Below are 22,495 nucleotides of genomic sequence, written 5' to 3' on the forward strand. Positions count from 1 at the left end.
GGGCCGCCAGGTTTGCTTTCCGGCCTCCTCCCGCTTGTACAAAACGTCGCTGTTGCTGCCGGTTTCGCCCCGGAAGTCCCGGGTCAAAGCCTGAGCTGGGCCGGGTGAAGTAAACAGAAGCGGGGCGGAGAAAGCCAAAAAGGCACCGTCGCAACGTAAAAAGGGCCGCCGCTTTCTCCGACCAGCTGCTTCCTCCTCGCCGCCATGGGGAAATCCTTCGCTAACTTCATGTGCAAGAAGGACTTCCATCCCGCCTCCAAGTCCAATATTAAAAAGGTGAGCGGCGGCCCGTTGGTCGGGGCCATTTTCCGCAGGAGAGCCGGGGTAGAAGCGCCTCTCTCCTGAATGGGAGATGTTTATGTACACACAGGTAGTCCTCGACTTACAGCGTTTGGGCGGCGGTTGGAAGTTTACAACGTCCCTGGGGGGGAGGTTTTTCACACTTAACGACCGTTGTAGCAGCTCCACGATCACGCGACCAAAATTGGGATGCTGGGCCACTGGTTCATATTCATGAAGGTTACAATGTCTCCCCCGGGATCGTGGGGAATACCTTCCGATGAGCAAAGTCAGTGGGGAAGCTGGATTCACTTAACAACCGGGTTATCAACAGCTGTGGCAAGAAAAGTAAAGTGGGGCAAAACCGGTTATCTCACTTAACAACATAACTGTTGGGCTGGATTGTGGTTGTAAGTCGAGGAGTACCTGTATTGATTAATCAGTTTAAAGGAACTTTTGGAAGTTCTCCCTGTCGGTTTTTCTTTCCTTCCCTGGGAAAAAAAATCTCTTTTTCATTCAAATATGCATCCTGGGTGCAAAAAAAGAAATCTCTTCTGCCCTCCAAAGTAAATAAGTAAATCTAGCATATTGCCAATTTAGCCCCACTCTTTTCCTATCTTAGCTTTATTTTGTTTAGAGATAACTGTCCTGGTGGGGACCAGAAATTACTGTTTCCATTATGCGTCCTCTTTGCTCATCAAAGAGTGGGACAGGGTGCCCCTTTTATATTATAACGTCTTGTTTTGTTTCCCAGTTTTAGGCATTTCTTTTTCCACAACATATCCTATTGAATTTAAATCAGGTGCCCGCTGCTAGACTCTAGGTTTGCAGCTGTAACTCGTTTTGTTTTATATATGCTTAAGAATAAAGATGGGGCAGAAATGAAGTGGGATGGAGGAATTAGCAATGGAAGAGTTTAGGAGGAGCAACTGTCAAATGGATCCCCAGGCATCATCCATTAAAGCAGAATCAGGAAATCTCCCAGATATTTTGAAATACCACTCCTATCGATCCTTGCCAGCCATGCTGGCATGAACTGAGGAGAATTGAAGTCAAAAAGCACTTGAAGTAGATCAGGTTGTCTATCCCTGGCATAGAGCCAGTTTTGTCTCATGGTTAAGGCATCAAAATAGAAACTGGGAGACTGGGAGTTCTAGTTCACCGCTTAGGCATGAAAGCTAGCTGGGTGACTTTGGGCCAATTACTCTCTTTAGCCACTTCACAGTATTGCCGTTTTGGGGACAATAAGAGGATAAAACAGCATTAGATAAGTTTGTTGCTTTGTGTTATTTATAAATAAATAAATTGTAGAGAATATACATTTATACTGACGCTGTGAATAACTCTCCTGAAGTTGGGTTTGAAGGTGTAGGTGTGCCATCCACAAAGATATCTAGAAAATGTAATGTGGACTGGTGCTTAGACTGTATTCTCATTATATATGATATATCAATCCATGTTTCTGGACGTATATGACAATTTGTGGGTAGTATAGTGCCAGTTTGGTGTAGTAGTTAAGGCAGGGGTTGGCAACCTTAAACACTTCCGGTCCTAATTGGAAGCTCCCCGTTCAATTCTAGAGCCAACTAAAAGTCTGGTTCCCCCACCATAGAGTCTCCTCCTAGCACGGTGTCTTTTTTCCTCTACCTGTCCTAATTGAAAGCTCTATCAATTGTGGATCTGATCGGCGACAGGGAGCAGTAGCAGAGGGATGAAAGAGCCACATGCGGCTCCAGAGCCGCGGGTTGCTGACTCCTGAGTTAAGGCGTCAGGTTAGAAAGTGAGAGACCATGAATTTTAGCTCTTCCTGAGGGTCAAAGCCAGCTGGTTAACGTTGGGCCGGTCACACATTCTCATTCCTAAGAAGCAGGGAGATGCAAATCATTTCAGAAAACACTGCCAAAAACCCACAGGGGCTATAGTCAAGTCAGTTGCCAGAAGTAAAAAAAACTTGACTCAAAGGTACACAAAAAAAAAGACATACTAAACTGTAAACTAAGTATAATTGCCAGGTTTGTTATTTAGTATTTATATTAATGCAGTTTTTTAGGCAACAATCTTTTTCTAGAAATGGGTCTCACTGAACTCATTGGAGTTATGCTTTTTCCCCCCCTCAAATAAGCAATCAGCAGATGTTGATATAGCATGAAACTTCCGAAGTCAAATTTCTAGTGAAAAAAGGAGAGGGACCTTGTCTATCAACCAAAACAGCAAAATGTATTAGACCATTCCTAGTGATTTTTCTGATAACAAGTTTCTCCTGTAATTGAACCTGGATTGTAAAAAAAGTACTTCACATTTAATCTCAAATTGTTCTCAATTATTTACATATTTAAATAGATTACTAATAATATAAGTTATTATTATTAATAATAATAAGTTAGATTACTAGTAATCTACTTATGTATGTAAATAATAATATAAATGTCATTTATAGAGACAATGTTAGCACCAAGGCTGTTTCCATTGATTTATTCATCAGAATCTGTAGAATTGTATCTTCCTGGTTTTTTTAAGCATGTTAATTGCCTATTTAAATCAGTTATTAGTTCTTTCATTTCAAGTGTCTTTTTCTTCCAAGAGGTTGATGAGCAAATCCGTTGGTTCAGCTACCTTTAGGGGTGTTTTTTTACCAATCCTCAAGCAAAGGAGGGTCATAGAGACTCAATTGTATAGATTGTCATTGAACATACATTTTGCTTCTATCAAATTATCTCTTGACCTTTACAGAGGTGTTAGTATCCATAAGAGGCAAACTATTCTGAAATGTTCCATGGATCATAGTGATAGTAGTACCATGGAGCATAGTGACCTGGAGTTCATCTTCAGTTTCTAGTAAGAAAGCTAACTTCTATATTAAATATTTCTGTTAAAAGGCCCATCATTTCTGACTGGAGTCTTTCAAGAACACCTGGATATTTTTTTTCAGTAATGGTTAAAATTACAGAATTTTAAAGCAGTCTGGATGCAATATGAAATTCAAAAAAGAAAAAGGAGGAATTTTTGCAGGAATGCCAAAAACTTCTTTTGCAAAATCACTTTGTTCTAACTAGGTATGGATGGCAGAACAGAAAATATCTTATGACAGAAAGAAACAAGAAGAATTAATGCAGCAATATCTTAAAGAGCAAGAATCTTATGATAACAGGTGAGATGTGGCTCATTATTTTTACACTTGGGTGATAAAAATCTGCAATCAAAGTATAACCCTTTAAATGTGTGACTCTGTTAGTTGTTGTCTTTATTACACATGTTTGTTTTATAACGGTTCAGTACATGATTGAAATATTTTATTTGCTGTAAATATCTCTGAGAAAGATGCTATTTATCTAATCAATGTATATATAGCCCTCCAGCTCAAAAATGGAACTCTGGGTGACAAACAATAAAAACTCCAAAATAACAACCAATATGGTTGAAAATAATAATAACCAACACATATAATATACCCAAGATTCAAAACAATCCATTTCATCATGCAATCAATAGCAGGCCGAAAAAAAGAGCTGGATTCATATGACATCCTAGCTCCAGAGCTAAAGGTAAAAGCTAGGTCTTTAAAGCTTTATGGAAGGCCAGGAAGATGAGGGCCATCCAGATCCCATGGAAGATGCTTTTTCATAGAATAGGTACCACAACAGAGTAAGTGTGTCTGAAGCAGTGCTGTGAAGCAATTTCTACTTTCTACAGTCTGCAAATCTTTCTTTGCCTCACTTCCTAAGGATTTAGCCTTGGATCACATGTGCTGCTCAGACTGAAAGACCAGAGAATATCAGTGTGGATTCTTTTTTGAAAAATATTATCAGCCCCATTGGTGTAGTAGAAATGTGTTTGACAAACTAAAATGTTTGGGATAAAAGTTAAGCCAAGCCTAGGACTACATCTGGAGCTGAACTTCCAGGGTTTGAAAAGTAATTATTGCTTACTCTAGAATTATTATGTACTGCAGATATTTAAAGTTTCTACTAGTAAAAAATGAGCTACATCTTATTGTGGATACACGCTACCCTTATTTTAAAATATATTTTGAATCAATGTATATATCTTGTGATATAACAATTTTATTATTTGTTTATAAAGATTGCTTATGGGAGATGAACGTGTCAAGAATGGTCTAAATTTTATGTATGAAGCGCCACCTGGAGCAAAGAAAGGTAATTTTAGTTGTTTAGTAACTAACACAATGTTTACTAACAATTGTATCCGAACTATAACATTCATCAAAGTGTTCTTGGTCATCTTGTTTTAATTGTTACAAATGTTTCCTGCAGATTCTTTCTCATATATCTGCTCATCATTATCTCCCCTCACCTTTTTTAAAATTATAACTGAAAAGTACTAGAGAGTTACGGTTAACACCTGGAGGAGTAAATATTTTGCTAGCAGGCAATTTCAGTTCTGGGAGTACCCAGATAAGGGTGAGAAAGACCACTCTCTCAAACACAGGAGAGCTGGTGCAGTTGGGGAAGACCAAATGTCTTTCACCTGTGAAGGTTTGATGCCATCTTATGTAATCCAGATATGTTGAGCTTCAATTTCCATTCTGGACAGGGCTTTTTGCAATTGAAATCTAACACATTCGGATCAGAGGTGGGTTTCTGCCGGTTCGTCCTAGATCAGGCGAACCAGTTGTGGCGGCAGCGGGAGGCTCTGCCCACCTGCCCAGATGCTTTTGCACATACGCATGAGTAGTAAAATAAATTGAAACCCACTCACCACTGATCTGGATGGTGTCAGTTGAAGAGTGTGGAATAGCAACATTCCATTAAGTAGATCAATGATTTGACTTGGTACAAGTTTCTTTATAATAGATATATTGCAGATTTTCAGAGAGACCAGAAACTTCATCAACAGTGTTAGCAAAAGGAAAAATTTGTAGTGATTCCCACAATTGTTGATTTCAGAAGTGGGATCCTGTGTTATAGTGGACATGATTTCATATCCTATTTTGCTTACTTCTTGTAAACTGAATCAAAATATTGTTATGTTCAGAGCATCTTATCACTTCTAGAACCGAAAGCAAATTTATGAACTTACAATTGATCCTCTAAACAACAACCAGCTCATATTCACTCTTGCACCCTTGCTAATCCTCCATGTGTAACTTTCAAAAGCAGCTGCGGTAAAGTGACTTCTAGCCACAGGATTTAAAATTAGGAACAGTCTGCCACAAAATGCGGTAATTTGCCATAGTTGGAAGTAGTTTGCCATAGTTGGAAGTAGTGTACAAATTTGTATTCAAATGAGGCATTCATTTGCTAGGAATGGTTAACAGCCGACTGACAAACACTGCTGGAAAAGTGGTAGCGGGCATACATGGGAAATTTTTAATCTTCCATATGCCCCCCACAAAGGCTATAGATCAGGGTAGTTAAACTCACGACAACACATCATCACGTGATGTTTGGCAACTCTTCCCCCCCTTCGCTAAAAAGGGCCTGAATGTGGCCAGTGTGTGATGCATCCAACCCCTAGGGGGTGAGTTTGACACCCCTGCTATAAATGCTATGTAGGAAGTTGTAGAGGATCCTGTGTTCTTGTCAAATATTCTAGAAGATTCTAGTCTTTGAGTCATTTTAGGCAAAGATCCGAAATGCTTCTTCTGGTTCAAACTTGAATCCTTGCAGATTGGTCATGTAATAGGGGGTTAAATATCCTTCTTCTTATATAGTATTTTTGATTTTGTGAAAAAAAATATCCTGAAATAAGTATCAGATTACTGAAGAGTAAGTCTACATGTGGTGAATTTCTTGAGTATGATTACATAAAACTGCAGTCTTTATTATAAATCTATAACTCGCACATTTGGTTATGCATAATTTAAAAAATAAAACCTAAATTTCAGTAGATTAACTTTATGAAATAAGGTGTTTTTCAGAGGTCTGTGAATTGCATGATCTGAATGTTTTTGATATCCCGGTTGCCTACTATATGTCTCATCTAATGGTCTGCCTTGTCCTATTCCCTGCCATTTCATCATGATCATCAAACAAGAAACCAAAGAGGTAATTTTGATGTTTAATTTAGTCATGTTTTCTCATATTTCAAAATCTCAATGTGTATATAAATAACAGCTTGAGTTTATGTATTGTTGTTTAGCAGGAGGGAGAAACTGATTACAAATTTGAATGGCAGAAGGTAGCTCCACGTGAAAAGTAAGACATATTGCTTTATAATTTGATTAATGTATTCTGAGAGCTGTTTTCGTGGATTTGTTCTTTAAGCAAGAAACTTCTTGTCTCAAGCTGTATATTTCACAAAATAAACAGAGGCACTGCCTTTTAAATAGACAATACCTTTTGTATTTTTCCCCACAGAAATAGATCAGCTGAATTCATGAGTTACCATATCAGGTCTTAGAATAAAATCTTGGAAGGATATAAATGGAAAAATTATCCAAGAATAATATTGATGTTGTAAAGTATATATTCTGTGTTTATAGATATTACTTTCATACAATATCTAGCATTTTACTCAAGGACTTCACGTTACATAGTTTTTCTTGCTCTTTGCTGCCTGTCTGGAGTTCCTAAATCTGTCTCAGAACACATCTCAGCCTTCTGAAGCAGATTCAATGGAGATGAAGTCTATAGCAAGAGAGAGCCAGAGGTGTTTGCAAGTAGTTCACTCCATCAGCAGATACATAATAAGTACATTCAAAAAGTATGAACAAAGTTCCATAATAAGAGCTGAGGTTGTGCAGTGGTTAGAGTGCAATACTAGAGGCTACTTCTGCTGACTGCCGGCTGACTGCAATTTGGCAGTTCAGATCTCACCAGCTCAAGGTTGACTCAGCCTTCCATCCTTCTGAGGTTGGTAAAATGAGGACCCAGATTGTTGCGGCCAGTAGGCTGACTCTGAAAACTGCTTACAGAAAGCACTGTGAAGCAGCATATAAGTCTAAGTGCTATTGCTATATTTATAAAACTTTCCCTCCTGAAACGGCCCAGGATGGAGAGAACAAGGAAATTCAAGGAAACCATCTTGCTAATATCTTTCTGGTGTATATATTTATTCAGAATGTCAGCATATTAGTGTTCTGTTTAAAAGATAAATGCAGCATCCCAAACAGAAGAGTATTCAGAGTCTTATGCAATTTAAATTTGCATTAAACCTGAAGCAGCATAAACCGCAAAGAGCAGAGGCACAAGGTGCGTAAGATAGAACAATAAAAACTAAGAAGTAATGGTGTTCTATTAAAACAGTAAGAATAATGAATAGAGTAGGAAAGCAAATAAACAAATGAAAGGAGCACGGTTTTAGATGGCTAAAAATCCACAAGCATCATAGCCTTGCCATGCTAAATGTTGCAACCTAAATAAAAAGGGTGAGAACAGATTTTCCAAAGGGTAGATAATGGTTGTTCTTGCCATCTAATTAAAGTTTCCCCAAGGAGCAGCAATCTTGGACTCTTATTTAGAAATCGTGTTAAATGAACCATAAGTGGAGATTTCCCTGTTTATTTAGCCTTTCTTGATGTCAGGAAGAACCAAATCTATATCTATATGTTTTTTGGATAAATGTGAATAAATTAGAATTCAGAAACATTTTGATGCTGCGATTTCTGCACCTTTAACAATTGAAGCCATACATTTTATCTTGTTTGTATCCCCACTAACTAGGAATTATATATATATTTTGTAATCCATAAATAATATATGTATGTGTCTTTTTTTGTATTTAACAGATATGCTAAAGATGACATGAACATTAGAGACCAGCCGTTTGGCATCCAGGCAAGTTTTATGCATTGCCTTCCTTCTATTTTAGGTGGATTTCATGTATTTAGTAGCATACAATAAATGATATTAGGCTTGTAGTATGAAAGCTTTAATTTGGATATAATGGGGTAAAACATGCTGCACTGAAATGTGAAATTAAGTCAATATGAATCATTTGCAGGTGAGGAATGTGAGATGCATTAAATGTCACAAGTGGGGCCACGTTAACACAGACCGGGAATGTCCTTTATTTGGCCTTTCTGGAATTAATGCAAGCTCCGTTTCCAATGATGGCTCAGGTAGGTGTCTAAAATGTATTTCAGTCAAGTTTGTCAAATAATATTGTGTTGTATTTAATCTGTATTTTATTGAGTTCAGCAACAATTAACTTTGCAGGATTCGAATCGAAGATCTTCTGGTAAATGCTTTCAGGTATCTTAGGTGAAGAGAAAGTATTTTTGTGTGAATGAATGAATTTTCCAGCCACTGTGATTCAGTCAGTATTCCAGTGCTTAGTCTTGCATGGAGTTCTCTATGAATATTAGAACCACAAAATTATACATTCAGGTTTGTATCCCACCTACAAACAGATAACTGATCCCATGGTAATATTTCGGATAGAATGATTTCAGAATGATTGCCCCCAAACTATTGAAAAAAAAATGCCTTTAAGGAGCTAATGAGAACTCTCTAAAAGTACTTTAAAAGCAAAACCACTCCATACCAAGAAACCAAAAGAAATAATACCCTTATTTGCGATAGGATTTTTTTCTTCCTTATTCCTCGACTGTAATGCTAATCCATTTGTCGATTCAGACTTTTAAAAATGTAATCTTTCCACTTTCCAAAGTCTCCTATTGAATAATATAGCTTGCTGGTGAATGGAGATTATTTTTGCAATAAGGCAATTTCACTGGATGTGGTTATCATGGGATAATCACACCCCTGGGGTACAGCCTTGGCTGTAATCTCCCAGGACTGTAATTATTTCATGACAACTGTACTCCCCCGATGATGCATTTATTTCCATTATGAAATCTTAGTCTGACATATAAAGTAACTTCACTTTGATCATTGGAAACCACATAGCAGTGAGAGAATGTTCCAGCTGTGCGGTTTACCGAGACCCACTATAAGATTTACTACATCCTTTATAAAGTTAAATTAGGCAATCAAAATGCTGTTTTACCCAAAGCTGTTTTTTTTTAAATAATACTGATATTAACTTTTACTATCGTAATAAAAAAGGCAAAACTTTATGCTCTACTTTTCTACCTGAGTTGGACAGCATTGGCATGATGTGTGAATAATTAGGCAAGCATTTCCTCATTGAAAGCAACCATTTGCTTTCTAATAAACTATTGGTATCAGTTATTACTGTTATCAAACCATGACGGAAATGCCGGGAAAAAACAGTTTTGATTCTTTCAGAAGCCAAACAGACTTTGCAGGTCAGATGCTGATCATCCAAAGCAGCTGCCAGTCATCCCTTCCTCTATATCTGAAAATAATAGAACTTAAGTGATGCCATGTTGTTTCTCACGGAAGAGGGGGCATTAGTGTTGCAGTTGTCTTAAAATTTGCCGTAAGTCTTAGTTTAGTCTTAGTTTTACATTACATGGGCACAATGAAGTAGAATTTACTATTTCTAGCAGCCTTTTTTTAACCAGATGTACACACCTATCCCCAGGGAAGCTTGGTTCCACCACAAAACCGCGGTAGACAAAAGCACGCTCGATGAAAGCGCGTACGTGACGTCATAACAGCGCGACGAAAACATCGCGCTATGAGCGGTAAATTTAAAATTAAACCCAAAACCTTACCCTAACCCCCCCAAACCTAACCCTAAACCTAACCCTAAACCTAACCCTTAACCTAACGCTAAACCTAATGCTAACCCTTAACCTAACGCTAACCCTAACCCTAACGCTTAACGTAACCCTAACCCTTAACCTAACCCTAACCCTAAACCTAACCCTTACCTTTATGTGAATCGGCTTGCCTTAATTTTATTTTAATTTCAATTTAATTTATTTTTAATTTTTTTCGTCGCACTGCTGATGACGTCAGGTACGCGCTTTCGTCGAGCGCAGTTTGTCTACTGCGGTTTTGAGGGTCACGGGGAAGCTTTTACTCCACTTCTTGCTATAATATGTTCAGTAGCAGGAATACTAAAAATAAGTGCATTGGATTATAATATTTTTCATTTCGCTGGGTAGGGCCGTTAGGAGTTGGAGATCAGAAAGAGTTGGAGGCTCACACCGACTTTTATAAAAGGATTAGAGCAACCACCCTTGTTGGACAACTGGAATGGAAAGTAGTGGTATCAATCACTTTAAGGACCTCACCTTTAAATAGGATGTGCAGTGCTTTCTCAGCGCAAAACGATACTGAGACATTGTGCATCTTTAGGATACCTTTTCTCTACCTTCCCATATGGTATCAAACTTCATATTTTCCCCTCTGCTACATATTCACTCTGTTACCTATGATTCTCGAAAGGTTTATTTTACAGCATTTAAAATAATGTGAAAATGCTGAAAAACATACAAGTATTTAGCAAAGTAATAAGTAGAACCAAAGTAGGGTTCTGAATTTTTGCTAGGAAAACCAGAATAAATAATACAACATGAGAGAAATTGGTCAAAGTTATTCTACAGCAAGTCAAAACACTCTACTTTTGCCACATATATTTGAATTGCCTGGAGGAAGATTTTTTTATTTTTAACATGGTTTTTAAAAAAGGGTGAATAGTCTTCATCCAGAAGTTTACGGTGATGACTGCTTCTTTCCTTTAAGGCTCCAGCCAACCAGTTCCTAATCCAGTGCATTAAATGCAATATTCACAATTAATCTTCGAAATACAGGTTTTAAGGAAACCTTTGAATCATAATGTCTGAAGATATTCAGAATTATAGCATCCACAATAAATGACTGACAGTTGCCGATCTCCAGAAAGGAAAGCTCCCTGGCTCTGCTGTCAAACTGTTCATATAATTAAGAATTTTATCCTAAATTTCTACTGGAATTTCCCCCCTCTTACACTTTATGTACCATAAATCTTCTGGCCAAACAACTGTCCTTTGTTTGATAAATCTTATGCTCTCCTGCACTACGTTTTCACCAAACAAATTATCAGCTCATCAAGATAGGCCAAGTCAGGAAACAGACATGGCAAGGATGACCCGTTGTAAAGGAGGGGCTAGGACAGCTTGGCAGGGACTCTCTTTCCCCAGCCACAAACATGACGAGATGAAATAGTGTGTGACATTTGCTCTCTTCCTTGGCTGCCGGAACTTTCTGAGCACCCAGTGCAAAGTTCTGAACACTACCTCTGGCCCTCCAGTTTGTTATGGCAGAGTCGTATTCTGTATAAGGGGGGGGGGGGTATTTTAAATGGCTCTTTTGAAGCCATTGTTCTTCATTGACAGAAGAGGTGAAACTGTGGCTCTCCCTGGAGGTCATTCATCCAAGCCAGTGGTGAAATTCAATTTTTTTTTACTAGCGGTTCTGTGGGCGTAGCTTGGTGGGTGTGGCAGGGAAAGGATATAGCAAAATCTCCATTCCCATCCCACTCTGGGGCCAGCCGGTATTTGCCGGTTCTCCGAACTACTCAAAATTTCCACTACCGGTTCTCCAGAACCTGTCAGAACCAGCTGAATTTCACCCCTGATCCAAGGCCTGTTGTTGCTATATTCTAATCTGATGTGAAAGATGTAGTTATTTGTTCACCCAGCTCTTGAGAGGGGAATCTATGAAGTTTTTGAAATGCTAGGTTTTGGAGCAATTTGGGCACTTGCTTATTATATGCCTGCAATTTCACAGGTGACTCAAATGTTGGAATTAGTAAGTCTTGGCCATTGGTTTTGCCGGCACAAGAGAAACATGAACCAACTCTCGCCACTGTTTTTCTGCTGGGGATAGGAAAGTTTTTATTTGCATGAGCTTTGCAGTGCTGACCTCCAAAGAGGCAACAGTAGGGTATAAGAGAGAAAGTATGAGTGAAAAAAGGCTGTAAAACCTCCCCTTACTATAAACCCTTTCTCCATGCCTCTGTTTTTTTACTCATACATCAATTAACATGCAATGTTGGAACAGTTCTTCCCAATTCCCTGGTGTGACTTCACTTACTAACTACTTTCTCATTTCATCCAGTTCTTCTCAAACCTGGTCAATCATTCTAGACCACCTCTCTGGTAGATAAGTGAAAATCCAATATGTTCTCACAAACTCTGTGCTCAGCTTATAGCTCTCTCAGTTGGGGTTTGTCTCCTAGCTGAATCATCAAATATATACAACTCTAAATCTTGGCATAAAGTTCTGCTAATTATTCATCATGGATCATTGCTTTCATTGAAAAGCACAGACCATTAGGCTGTCCCTTCCTTTGGCAGACCCGGAACAAAAATCACCCAACCTGGAGTGATGTGTAGGAAAGTCTACTGGCTGACCTAAACAATTCACAAAAAGTTGTAAAAAAACCCAGAAATTGGCTTCCAATTTTTTTGTTTCAAAGGCCCACGGGAGTGAAGAAGTTCTAGTTGGGCTGTTAGTTGTCGAACCTTGTCTCAGCTGTTCTGTTAAGACATAATCATGACACTGTGTAGGGCTGTTAATTTTACAGCCACACGGTTTATTGTAACAGTACATCAGCAAGTTGTGCTGTAGACAGCGGAATGTCCTGAGGATCTGACGCTAACTCTACAACCAAAAGTGAAGTTCAAGTGCCTTTCGGAATAGAGAGTAATGAGGCTCTCAAAATTGAGGTCAGCTCTGAGAAGAGGTCACCACAAGGACTAGTGAAACCCTAGTTTCTTGCTGTGAGAGATAATAATAGAAACTTGAAAACCTGTCAGGCTTTCCTCTGACTCCTTTTATGCACTCAAGGCAGGTTTATTTTCACTCTCTTTCTCATGTTCTCTCCTTTCTCTCCTACTTAACAATCTGCTAATAGTTCTTGAATACTTTTGCCAATGTCTGTGTTTTCCTCCACACATACTTCCTCAATTTTTCCTTTTTCCCCAAGAAAGTGTTTCCCATATTTTTGTTCATCCAACATTGCTGTCTTCTAAGCCTGCTTCAGTTTGTCCCTCATTTTCTTCAGGGGTGGGTTCCTACTGGTGTGCGCAGTTTGCTGTAAATTGTTCTGCGTATGCATGAAGAACATGAAAAACTACTAAAAAACATGTCGGCAGCAGTGACTGAAGAACCGGTTTGGGGGCGTGGCCAGCCTCGGCCGCTGCCAGTTCTGTGACCAAGACCAAATTACCACTACCTGTTCGCCCAAACTGGTAGAAACCCACCTCTGATTTACTTGAAGGGACACTCAAGACTCCAGAGAGAAATCCAGATAAGAACCAGTGTGGAGTCAGAAGATACTGTAAGTCTGGGATGGAAAGAGTTCAAGTTAACTAACTATCAAAACTTGGACCAGCCATATTCTTTTTGGAATGTTCTTTATTTGAGGGTTAAATTAATCAGGAAAATAGTTTGCTTGTCATCTTGATCTTCTGGGGAAAGGTACCGTATATTATAAACATAACACATAATGAAAGAATACTAAACTGATATTACTCCTTCTCGTTTGAAAATGTGATTTTGTTAATTCAGATGATTTTTTTAAAATTAATCTTGTTTTTTAATGGCATCACACTGTTGATTCAGCTGGCGATTAACTGTAACCCAGTCAGCTTTTACATAGCTTATAGTTGTGTACAGTAACAGTGCATTGAATTACAAACCTCACCGTCAGAAAATGGGATGAGCCCAATTCTTGCTGTGAAATAACAAAAGCCATAAGAAGATGCTTAACTCTCAGCAAACTTTCATGCTATAATATTAATGTAACACATTGAATACATTATATATTAAAACAAACCAATTCAGAATTCCTTATGTAGGACTTGCTTTTTTACTTGCAATGGTACCACTTTAGATTGAGTCTGGGGTGCTAATCATAGGATAAATAAGGCAAGTTGGTTAAGGAAACATTAATCTCATTAAGGTAAAATTTCTCTGCACAGTATGTAGGAAAATAAAGCCAGTGTGTAGAAATCTCTTTAGTTAAAGGAAAGGAAAAATGTATATCCTTTTGGAGCAGAGGCAGTAATAAGAGCAAACAAAATGAATTCTGAACACTTTCATAAATACATAGACCTTAAATCCTTAAATAAACTTAAAAGCAGAATACGCCCTAAATAGAAGCACTAGCTAAGCTTTAAAAGCAAAAGAATTTAATCTTAAAATGCCTACTATTTACATGTATAAAATATATTTTAATTTTTAAAATTGTTTTCACAAGGATTTATGCTAGATTAAGGATTTTAAAAATGTTAACATTTAAACAACATATCTAGTGTTTATGTTTTTAAAAGTGCTCTAAAACCATTTTGATTTTCAGGCATCATGTTGTAAACAACACCTGATTGACCTTGAATCATTTTAGAAAAAACTAAGCAAGACTGAACTACATTAATACCATTAAGAAACACTAGGCTATAAATTAGAATGGAAACTTGAGAAAAGATGCCAAAAACTACTCAGCATGGTGATGCTCATGAAATCTCAAAAATCTATTCTCTGCTTAATGATACTAAATTATATTTGGGTTGGCAGAAATACCATCCCAAGGAAACATAAACTGAGTTTTGAAATATAAACCAACAATAATAGAAAAAGAAAGGGAGAGAGAAGGAGAGAATGAAAGGAAGGCGGGTAAAAAAAGAAAGAGCTAAGGAGAGGAGGATGGAAGGGAGAGAAAGTGAAAGAGAGAGGGTAGGAAGGGGAAGAGGAAAAGTAGGAGTAGGAGAAAGGTAAGGGAAGAAGGAAGGGGAAGCAGAGAAGGAAGTAGAGAAGGGAGGGAGAAAAGAAAGGGAAAACAAGATGGTGTTACAAAAGAAGGAAGGGATGATAAATAAAGCAACCCAAACTGTATGTTATATCCTATTAAATGAAATAATAAATGTATAAGAATGATAAATGTAAAGAAGAATTACAATCATGTGAATGTATACTTAAAGTATACATTAGAAGAGAATAAAAAAATAAAAAAAATTTTGAGAGAAAAATCTATTCTCTGCTTCCCGAGTCCCAGCTGATCGGGAGGGGAGGGGGATTTAAAACTACTTCATTAGACTAAGGTTAGGGCAGAAATTAAACATGCTGCATACTTCTAATAATGAATCTATATATTGCCAAGGTTCTTTGACTTTACAGTCCTATAGCTGCCTGCTGTACTGTAGAAACACTGTCTGCTTGGGTTCCTGCTTGAACTGGAAAAGGAACAGCAGAGCCCAGTGTGAATTGTAATAGGGGGTGGTGTTTTTTTTTAATGTGACTCTCTTTTGGGTTGCTCAGGCCCATAGACACGCACACATGCAGTGTGTGAATACCTGCTCTAATGCATAACCTTGATGTCAGAAAGTGTTTTAGTTTGGAAGCTGGTTTCTTGTACTACAATTTATGTACTTGTATCAAATGCTTATCACCAGACCTTACCTAAAATATATTGCTTTCAATGTGACAAAGTTACATAAGAAGAGAGAATCCCCTTGCACTTAAAAGAAAAATGCAATTATTTTCTATTCTGAATCTCCAGACTGCTGTTTTAGAAAATCGTATCTGATTATTTGCTCAGCAGAAGATTATTGCGTTGATTTAGCTATGATTTTACTTAACAAAGCTTCCACTGAATTTCCCACTGTGTAGTCCCAAAAAGGTAGAGAGATATAAATGATACATTCAGACTGTGATTTTGGTGAACAGGGCCATCGATGCACCCCTCAGAGCTAATAGCGGAGATGAGAAACAGTGGGTTTGCGCTGAAACAAAATGTACTGGGGAGAAACTTGACCGCAAATGATCCATCCCAGGTAATGATCTTTTTATCAGTAAGCTGAAAATGTGTGTAAATCTAAATGTGATCGGTTGTGAATTGTTGCTTAATGTTTTTGTAATATGCATAACCGTAGGAACGCCAGATAGGTAGAGAAAGCTCTGTGTCTCTTAAAATACCGTCTTCTTTTCCTCTTCTTTTCTTCTTTTTTTGTTAGCTGGAATAATAGTCTAGAATTTGTTCAATCCATAGTTTAATAAATGAAAAGCCTCCTGCAGGTTAGTAGAGATTATCTACTAGAGGAAATGGCTTTGACTTTTCTTTACTTGCTTATGATGGCAGCTGTTTTATCTAATTCTATCCCTGGGTGGAAAAATAATGACAGTGCCGACCAGGGGATGCCATAGTTTGGAGGTGCAATTCTGAATACTGCCCTGTGTGTTGCTGGAGATTGTATCATTTCTCTCTGCATGGCTACCAGAAGGGAAGCTTGACAAATGTAGGGTAAACCTTTGCTTATCAGAGATGGGGATATGTCACCAGGGCTGGAGTTGTGCTGCTATTTCTTTTGTTGCTGTCCTGCTTCTTGGATTTTACCTCACTACAGTAGAGTTAAACCACCTTCAGATGTCGGACAGAAGAACATGATGCCATGCTTACCGACCAGAGACCTTTCTCAGCAAAAGGAGCATCTTAATAGCAGATTAATTGGGACGTGGTGGCTCAGTGGCTAAGACACTGAGCTTGTTGATCAGAAAGTTTGGCGGTTCGAATCCCTAGCACCGCATAACGGAGTGAGCTCCCGTTACTAGTCCCAGCTTCTGCCAACCTAGCAGTTCAAAAATATGTAAAAATAGGAGCCACCCTTGGTGGAAAGGTAACAGCGTTCCGTGTGCCTTTGGCGTTTAGTCATGCTGGCCACATGATCATGGAAATGTTTTTGGACAGCACTGGCTCTTCGGCTTAGAAACAGAAATGAGCACCGCCCCCTAGAGTCGGGAACAACTAGCACATATGTGTGAGGGGAACCTTTACCCTTAATAGCAAGATACAATTTTCTAAAAAAGGAGAATATTTGTAGCTGAAGGTTATAATGAGGGATCCCTAGTGCTCTCTGAGCTTGGTCCCACCAACACTGATGGGGCAAGCGACTAGAATACAGAGAGCAAACAGCGCCCCTTATTAGCACCAGTGATGAGCCACGGTGGCACAGTGATTAGAGTGCAGAACTGCAGGCTACTTCTGCTGACTGCCGGCTGCCTGCAATTTGGTAGTTCAAATCTCACCAGGCTCAAGGTTGACTCATCCTTCCATCCTTCTGAGGTGAGTAAAATGAGGACCAGATTGTTGGGGGCAATAGGCTGACTCTGTAAATCGCTTAGAGGGGGCTGTAAAGTGCTGTGAAGTGGTATATAAGTCTAAGTTACCTAGGTTGGGTAATGAACGAAAACAAGAAAACAAGCAAGTTCAGAGTGTACCAGGGAACCCTTCATACAGGTTTCCAGATGCTGTGTGTCCTTAAGGTTCAGCTTCTTGTTGTGTCTCATATGAGCTCCATAGCACAAGATCCTTATAAATAGGACTGTCAGGCGATACTGTTTGAACATGGTTTTCTAATGTCCTCCAAATGGGCTATTCAGGCTGGGAATTGGGGGGGGGGAGTATCTGATGGGTCCTAGGCTGCCTTTAAACTGCACTACACATGGGACAAAGTACAGGTGGTCCTAGACTTATAACTATAGTGACTGTTTGAAGTTATAATGGCACTGAAAATAGAGATTTGTGAACATTTTTCCTGTGATCAAAATTCAGATACTTGGCAACTGATTCATATTTATGATGGTTACAGTGTCTCGGAATCACATGCTCACCCTTTGCGACCTTTTGATAAGCGAAGCCAACGGGGAAGCCAGATTCCCTTAACTATCGTGTTACTAACTTAAGAATTGCAGTGATTCACTTAACAACTGTGGCAAGAAAAGTCATAAAATTGGGGAAAAGTCACTTAACAACTGGCTTGCTTAGTAACAGCCATTTTGGGCTCATTTGTGGTTGTAAGTTGAGGACTACCTGTAATGTTAGGATGGTTACAGATTAATACACTTAAACGTTGAAGGGCTCCAGTTGGATAAAAGGGTATAAAAAAGGAGGGCGGGAGATGTGGCTGAAAACAACCAACCCCTTAAGTAGCATATTTTTTCGAGTATAAGACGCACTGGAGTATAAGACACACCAAGATTTTGAAGAGACAAAAAAGTTTTTGCACTTTGCCGACCTCCTAAAAACGGCTAATTTTTTGCAAAAATAGGCCCTTTTTTTCAAAAAAAGGGCATGAATGGCATTTAGTAGGCTTGTAGAGTGCTCCTGGGGGGGTGGCCCCTCAAAAACGAGCAAAGGATGGCCATTTTTTGTCAAAAAAAAGGGCATGCGTAGCCTTTAGGAGGCTTATAGAGTGCTCCTGGGGGCTAGGAGGGGGGGAAACTGAGCAAACAAATGGCCCATTTTTCACTCATTTTTGCCCTCCCCAACCCCCAGGAGCACTCTATAAGCCTCCTAAAATCTATGCAAGGCCATTTTGGTGAAGGGAGCAGGGTTTCATGAGGCAAAAAATGCTGTATTCAGTATATAAGACGCATCCAGATTTTCAGCCTCTTTTTTGAGGGAAAAAGGTGCGTATTATACTTCGAAAAATATGGTAAGCCAGACAGTTGACCCTATTCCTGTGCATTACCTTTGGTGCTCTTTTCTTTGTCACAACATCTGCCTCAGCATTCTGCCTCTCAAAACAATATTTATTCAACTATCTTTCAAAATATATTATTTATATTCTGTAATCTCCAGACTGTCCCTTCACGTCCATGTTCTGTAGCTGTATCTCCCAATCTCTTTATTTTAGGAATATGTTGCAAGCGAGGCAGAAGACGACCCAGAAGTAGAATTTCTGAAATCCTTGACAACGAAGCAAAAACAAAAACTTTTGAGGTAATTATATCATGAGGCAGTAGAGCAGGGGTGTCAAATTCACGGCGTCATGGCGACGTCATGTGACATAGCGGGAGTTTCCTCCCCCCTCGTTAAACCGGGTGTGGGCGTGGCCAGCACCTGATGCATCCGGCCTGCGGGCTGAGATTTTGACAGCCCTGAGGTAGAAGTTGAAAGCTGTGCTTTTATTTATTCTAGAATAATTGTACAGAATATTTAATCAAGGCTTATCATTTCCCATGATTTTAAGTGCATTGTCATTCATTGCTTATTTGAGTGGGATTTGCTGTGATCTGGGGGTTATTGGGGTTCTGAAATCCCTTCCTCTTGCTTTGCTGCGTGAGCAGCACATTCTTGAATCTTTATGTACTTGGCATTTGCAGAATGCGATTGCATGATCCTTAAACTGTTCCCCTTATAATACTATTTTATATGCTAATTTGTTATGATGAGAAAACACATAAATTACATTGGGTAATTCTATACTACAGCTGAAAGATAATGGAATATTTTTTTAACAAAAAGATATCATTCGGAAATATGTCATTTGCTCTTAACTGGATCCAACATTAACCCACTCTTTTTTTACCATAGTTGATAAAATTGGCTTTTAGGAAAGTAGAGCTTGTACATAATTGATCCATTTGTTTTATATTTTATGTTTGTACTACTCCGATTAAATACCTAGGTACCTAGTGTATAGGGACAGATAAATTAAGGATTTAAATGATAAATAAATATATGCACTCCAATGTAAGTGTGATGTCTAGAACAGAATACATGTATCCCTTGGATTATCTCCATCTCCTTTGCAGGAAGAGGGAAGTGAGGCATCCTAAGCCAGGGGTCACCAACCTTTCAGTCCTCAGGGACCAGTAAATTCATAATCTTAAATCCTGCGGACCACTAATATGATTTTTTTTTTTAAAAAAGGTAAATAGTATTTAGTGCAATATAAAAAATGCAAATAAAATTTTCTCGGGGTCCATTTGGTGACCGCTGCCCTAAGAAGTGCTTCCTCCACCAGTGTATTAGTGGTTGTTTATCTCAGTAGCTTCCTACATGTAAAGTGGTAGCTGCTGGATCTGGCTGGGAACTCTGCAGGGAGAGTGTCTCACGTTGACGAACATGTTCCAGTTCACACATTGCCTAGTCAAACTGGGATAATGCAGGTAGTCCTCGACTTACAACCACAACTGAGCCTACAATTTCTGTTGTTAAGTGAGACATTTGTTAAGTCAGTTTTGCCTCATTTTACGACTTTTCTTGCCACAATTGTTAAGTGAATCACTGCGGTCGCTAAGTTACTAACAGGGTTGTTAAACGAATGTGGCTTCCCCATTGACTTTGCTTACCACGAGGTCACAAAAAATGACCCGGGGCACCGTAACTGTCATAAATTTGAATCAGTTGCCAAGCATCTGAATTTGTATCACATGATTGTGGGGATGCTGCAAAGGTTACTATGAAAAACAGTCATCGTTCACATCTTTCAGCACCGTTGTAACTTTCAACAGTCACTAAATGAACTGTTGAAGTTGAGGACTACCTGTAGCAATCCTGCTATGAAATCACACTTCTTTTAAATTCTGTGACAGAAGTGAAGTGAATTGAATTGAATTTATTGCATTTATATGCCGCCCTTTTCCCCGAAGGGGACTCAGGGCGGCTCACAATCCAAGTCAGGGAAAGGGGTACAGATAAGGGATAAAAAAGACGAACAGAACAATATACAATTTAAAAGCACACAACAACCATACCATTCGAGGGAGGGGGCAAAAGCTCTTTAGTCCCAGGCCTGTCGGAACAGCCAGGTTTTAAGGGCTTTGCAGAAGGCCTGGAGGGTGGTGAGGGTTCGAATCCCCACGGGGAGCTCGTTGCAGAGGGTCGGAGCAGCCACAGAGAAGGCTCTCCTCCGGGTAGTCGCCAGTCGGCATTGGCTGGTAGATGGGATTCGGAGGAGGCCTAATCTGTGGGATCTAATCGGTCTATTGGAGGTAATTGGCAGCAGGCGGTCTCTCAAGTACTCAAGTGGAGGCATAATTGTTGGTATCTGAACATTTTAGTGCCAAGTTTGCTGTAATCTTTAAAAAAAAGCGGATAAACACATTTATTAGATCAGGATATACAGTATCAAGGATGGCTTTAAAAGAGTCGAGAGGAAAGTTTGGGGAATGATTCTTTTTAAAAAATAATAATACGGTAATAAACTTCTTATAATCTAAAATTAGAGTGTAGAGTTTGCTTGCTGACCTTTAAAAAAAAAAAAGGATTGCCCTGTTATGCCACTCTGTTTCATTGCTCAATTTTTCTGTCTTCAAAAATCAAAGAAAACTAGATCGCCTAGAGAAGAGGAAGAAGAAGAAGAAAGACAAAAAGAAGAAAAAGCAGCAGAAGGGAAAAAGCAAAAGTAAACACAGAAAACATAAGAGCCGGGCCTCTTCCGCATCCTCCAGCGAGTCTTCAGCAAGCAGCAGCGACAGTGATTCCAACAGCAAAGACACAAAAGCCCCTTGCAGAAAAATAGATTCTCGGGAAAAAAGGAGAAGCCGGTTTTCAGAGACGGACAGCAGTGATTCTGATGATGATAAGGGGAAGAAGGAAAAACTCTACAAAGGTTCCTCCAGCAGCCGTGATAACAAGGACAAAGATAGAGAGAAGTCTCGGCTTTTAAAGGAAGATCCTCCTTGGGAGAACAACAAATGGGGCTCCGGTGAGAGCAGAAGGAACCCCACAGGCAAAAAGGAAAACTCAGAGGGGAGAAAAGAACCGGAGCAACACGGACACGCAAGCAGGAGCCACAGCAAGGGGGAGAGGAGCAGGCAGAGCTCTGATTCAAGACAGCGGGCTTACTACAGTCGGAGTGAGGAAGGAGACAAGAGTAAAGAAGCAAAAAGCCACCGTTCAGAGGTAAGCAGAGAGCAAAGGAAGCGTAAAAAGAGCCACCCTGATGAATACAGCCAGAGGGAGCACCGAGAAAGAAGCAAAGAGAGGAGAAAATAGAGAAAGTGGGTGGCGCATTCTTTCTTTCTTTCTTTCTTTCTTTCTTTCTTTCTTTCCTTCCATCCTTCCTTCTCTCCCTCCCTCCCTCTTTCTTTCTTTCTGTCTTTCTTTCTTTCTTTCTTCACCTCTTAGGAAGGGCTCCAGTTGTGCTCTTCTAGGTCCTATAAGCTCTCAGAAAAATCTCAGCCTCACACTTCAAACATTCTTGTATACTTACCTTGTATCTATCATGTAACAAACAAATAAACACAAACCAGTTTTTTTCCATTGGAATCATTTAATTTGGAGGTGGAGGGGAGCGGGAAGAAAAGTTATTTGGTACATCTAGCTTTCTTTTGCCATTGATATTTGTGTGCAGTACTGGAGTTTCAACAATAGTGTGTTTGTTTCTTTAAATAATATATCTAGACAAGCCTTTCAAGAAACAAAAGGAGCCGTTCCAGAGACATGGAATTATTTTGTTTGGATTTAATGTGGTTTGGAATAAAATTCCTGTTAAGAGGCATACAAACAGGATTATTTTGATCTGAACTTTTAGTTTCTTTTTTTGAGGATGGTTGCCTAAGTTAAAGCAACAGAGCAGCCTTGTTCAACATAGGCCAATGTGCTTTGTCCTTGTGATAGTAGATCTTCATCACAACCATCTAAATGTGTGGACTCCCATTGGTATCACAGT

The 22,495-nt window shown here is 39.2% G+C and overlaps 1 protein-coding gene across 2 annotated transcripts; it reads left to right on the forward strand.

Moving 5' to 3' along the window:
• The first annotated feature begins 69 nt into the window (after nucleotides 1-69).
• CIR1 (CBF1 (RBPJ) interacting corepressor 1) lies at nucleotides 70-22,086 on the forward strand. Of its 2 annotated transcripts, none has more exons than XM_032209362.1 (10): nucleotides 70-276; nucleotides 3,333-3,427; nucleotides 4,360-4,433; nucleotides 6,274-6,284; nucleotides 6,379-6,434; nucleotides 7,967-8,015; nucleotides 8,182-8,299; nucleotides 15,765-15,871; nucleotides 18,731-18,816; nucleotides 21,147-22,086. In XM_032209362.1, exons 1-10 carry the CDS (start codon nucleotides 205-207, stop codon nucleotides 21,817-21,819), a joined length of 1,341 nt encoding a protein of 446 aa, XP_032065253.1. In that variant the 5' UTR covers nucleotides 70-204; the 3' UTR covers nucleotides 21,820-22,086. The 2 variants fall into 2 exon arrangements, with proteins under 2 accessions (XP_032065253.1, XP_032065259.1); XM_032209368.1 differs by having other exon boundaries at nucleotides 81-276; nucleotides 6,382-6,434.
• Nucleotides 22,087-22,495: the final 409 nt, after the last annotated feature.

The sequence above is a fragment of the Thamnophis elegans genome, chromosome 1 (genome assembly GCF_009769535.1).
Source record: "Thamnophis elegans isolate rThaEle1 chromosome 1, rThaEle1.pri, whole genome shotgun sequence".
NCBI classification, from domain to species: Eukaryota; Metazoa; Chordata; class Lepidosauria; order Squamata; family Colubridae; genus Thamnophis; species Thamnophis elegans.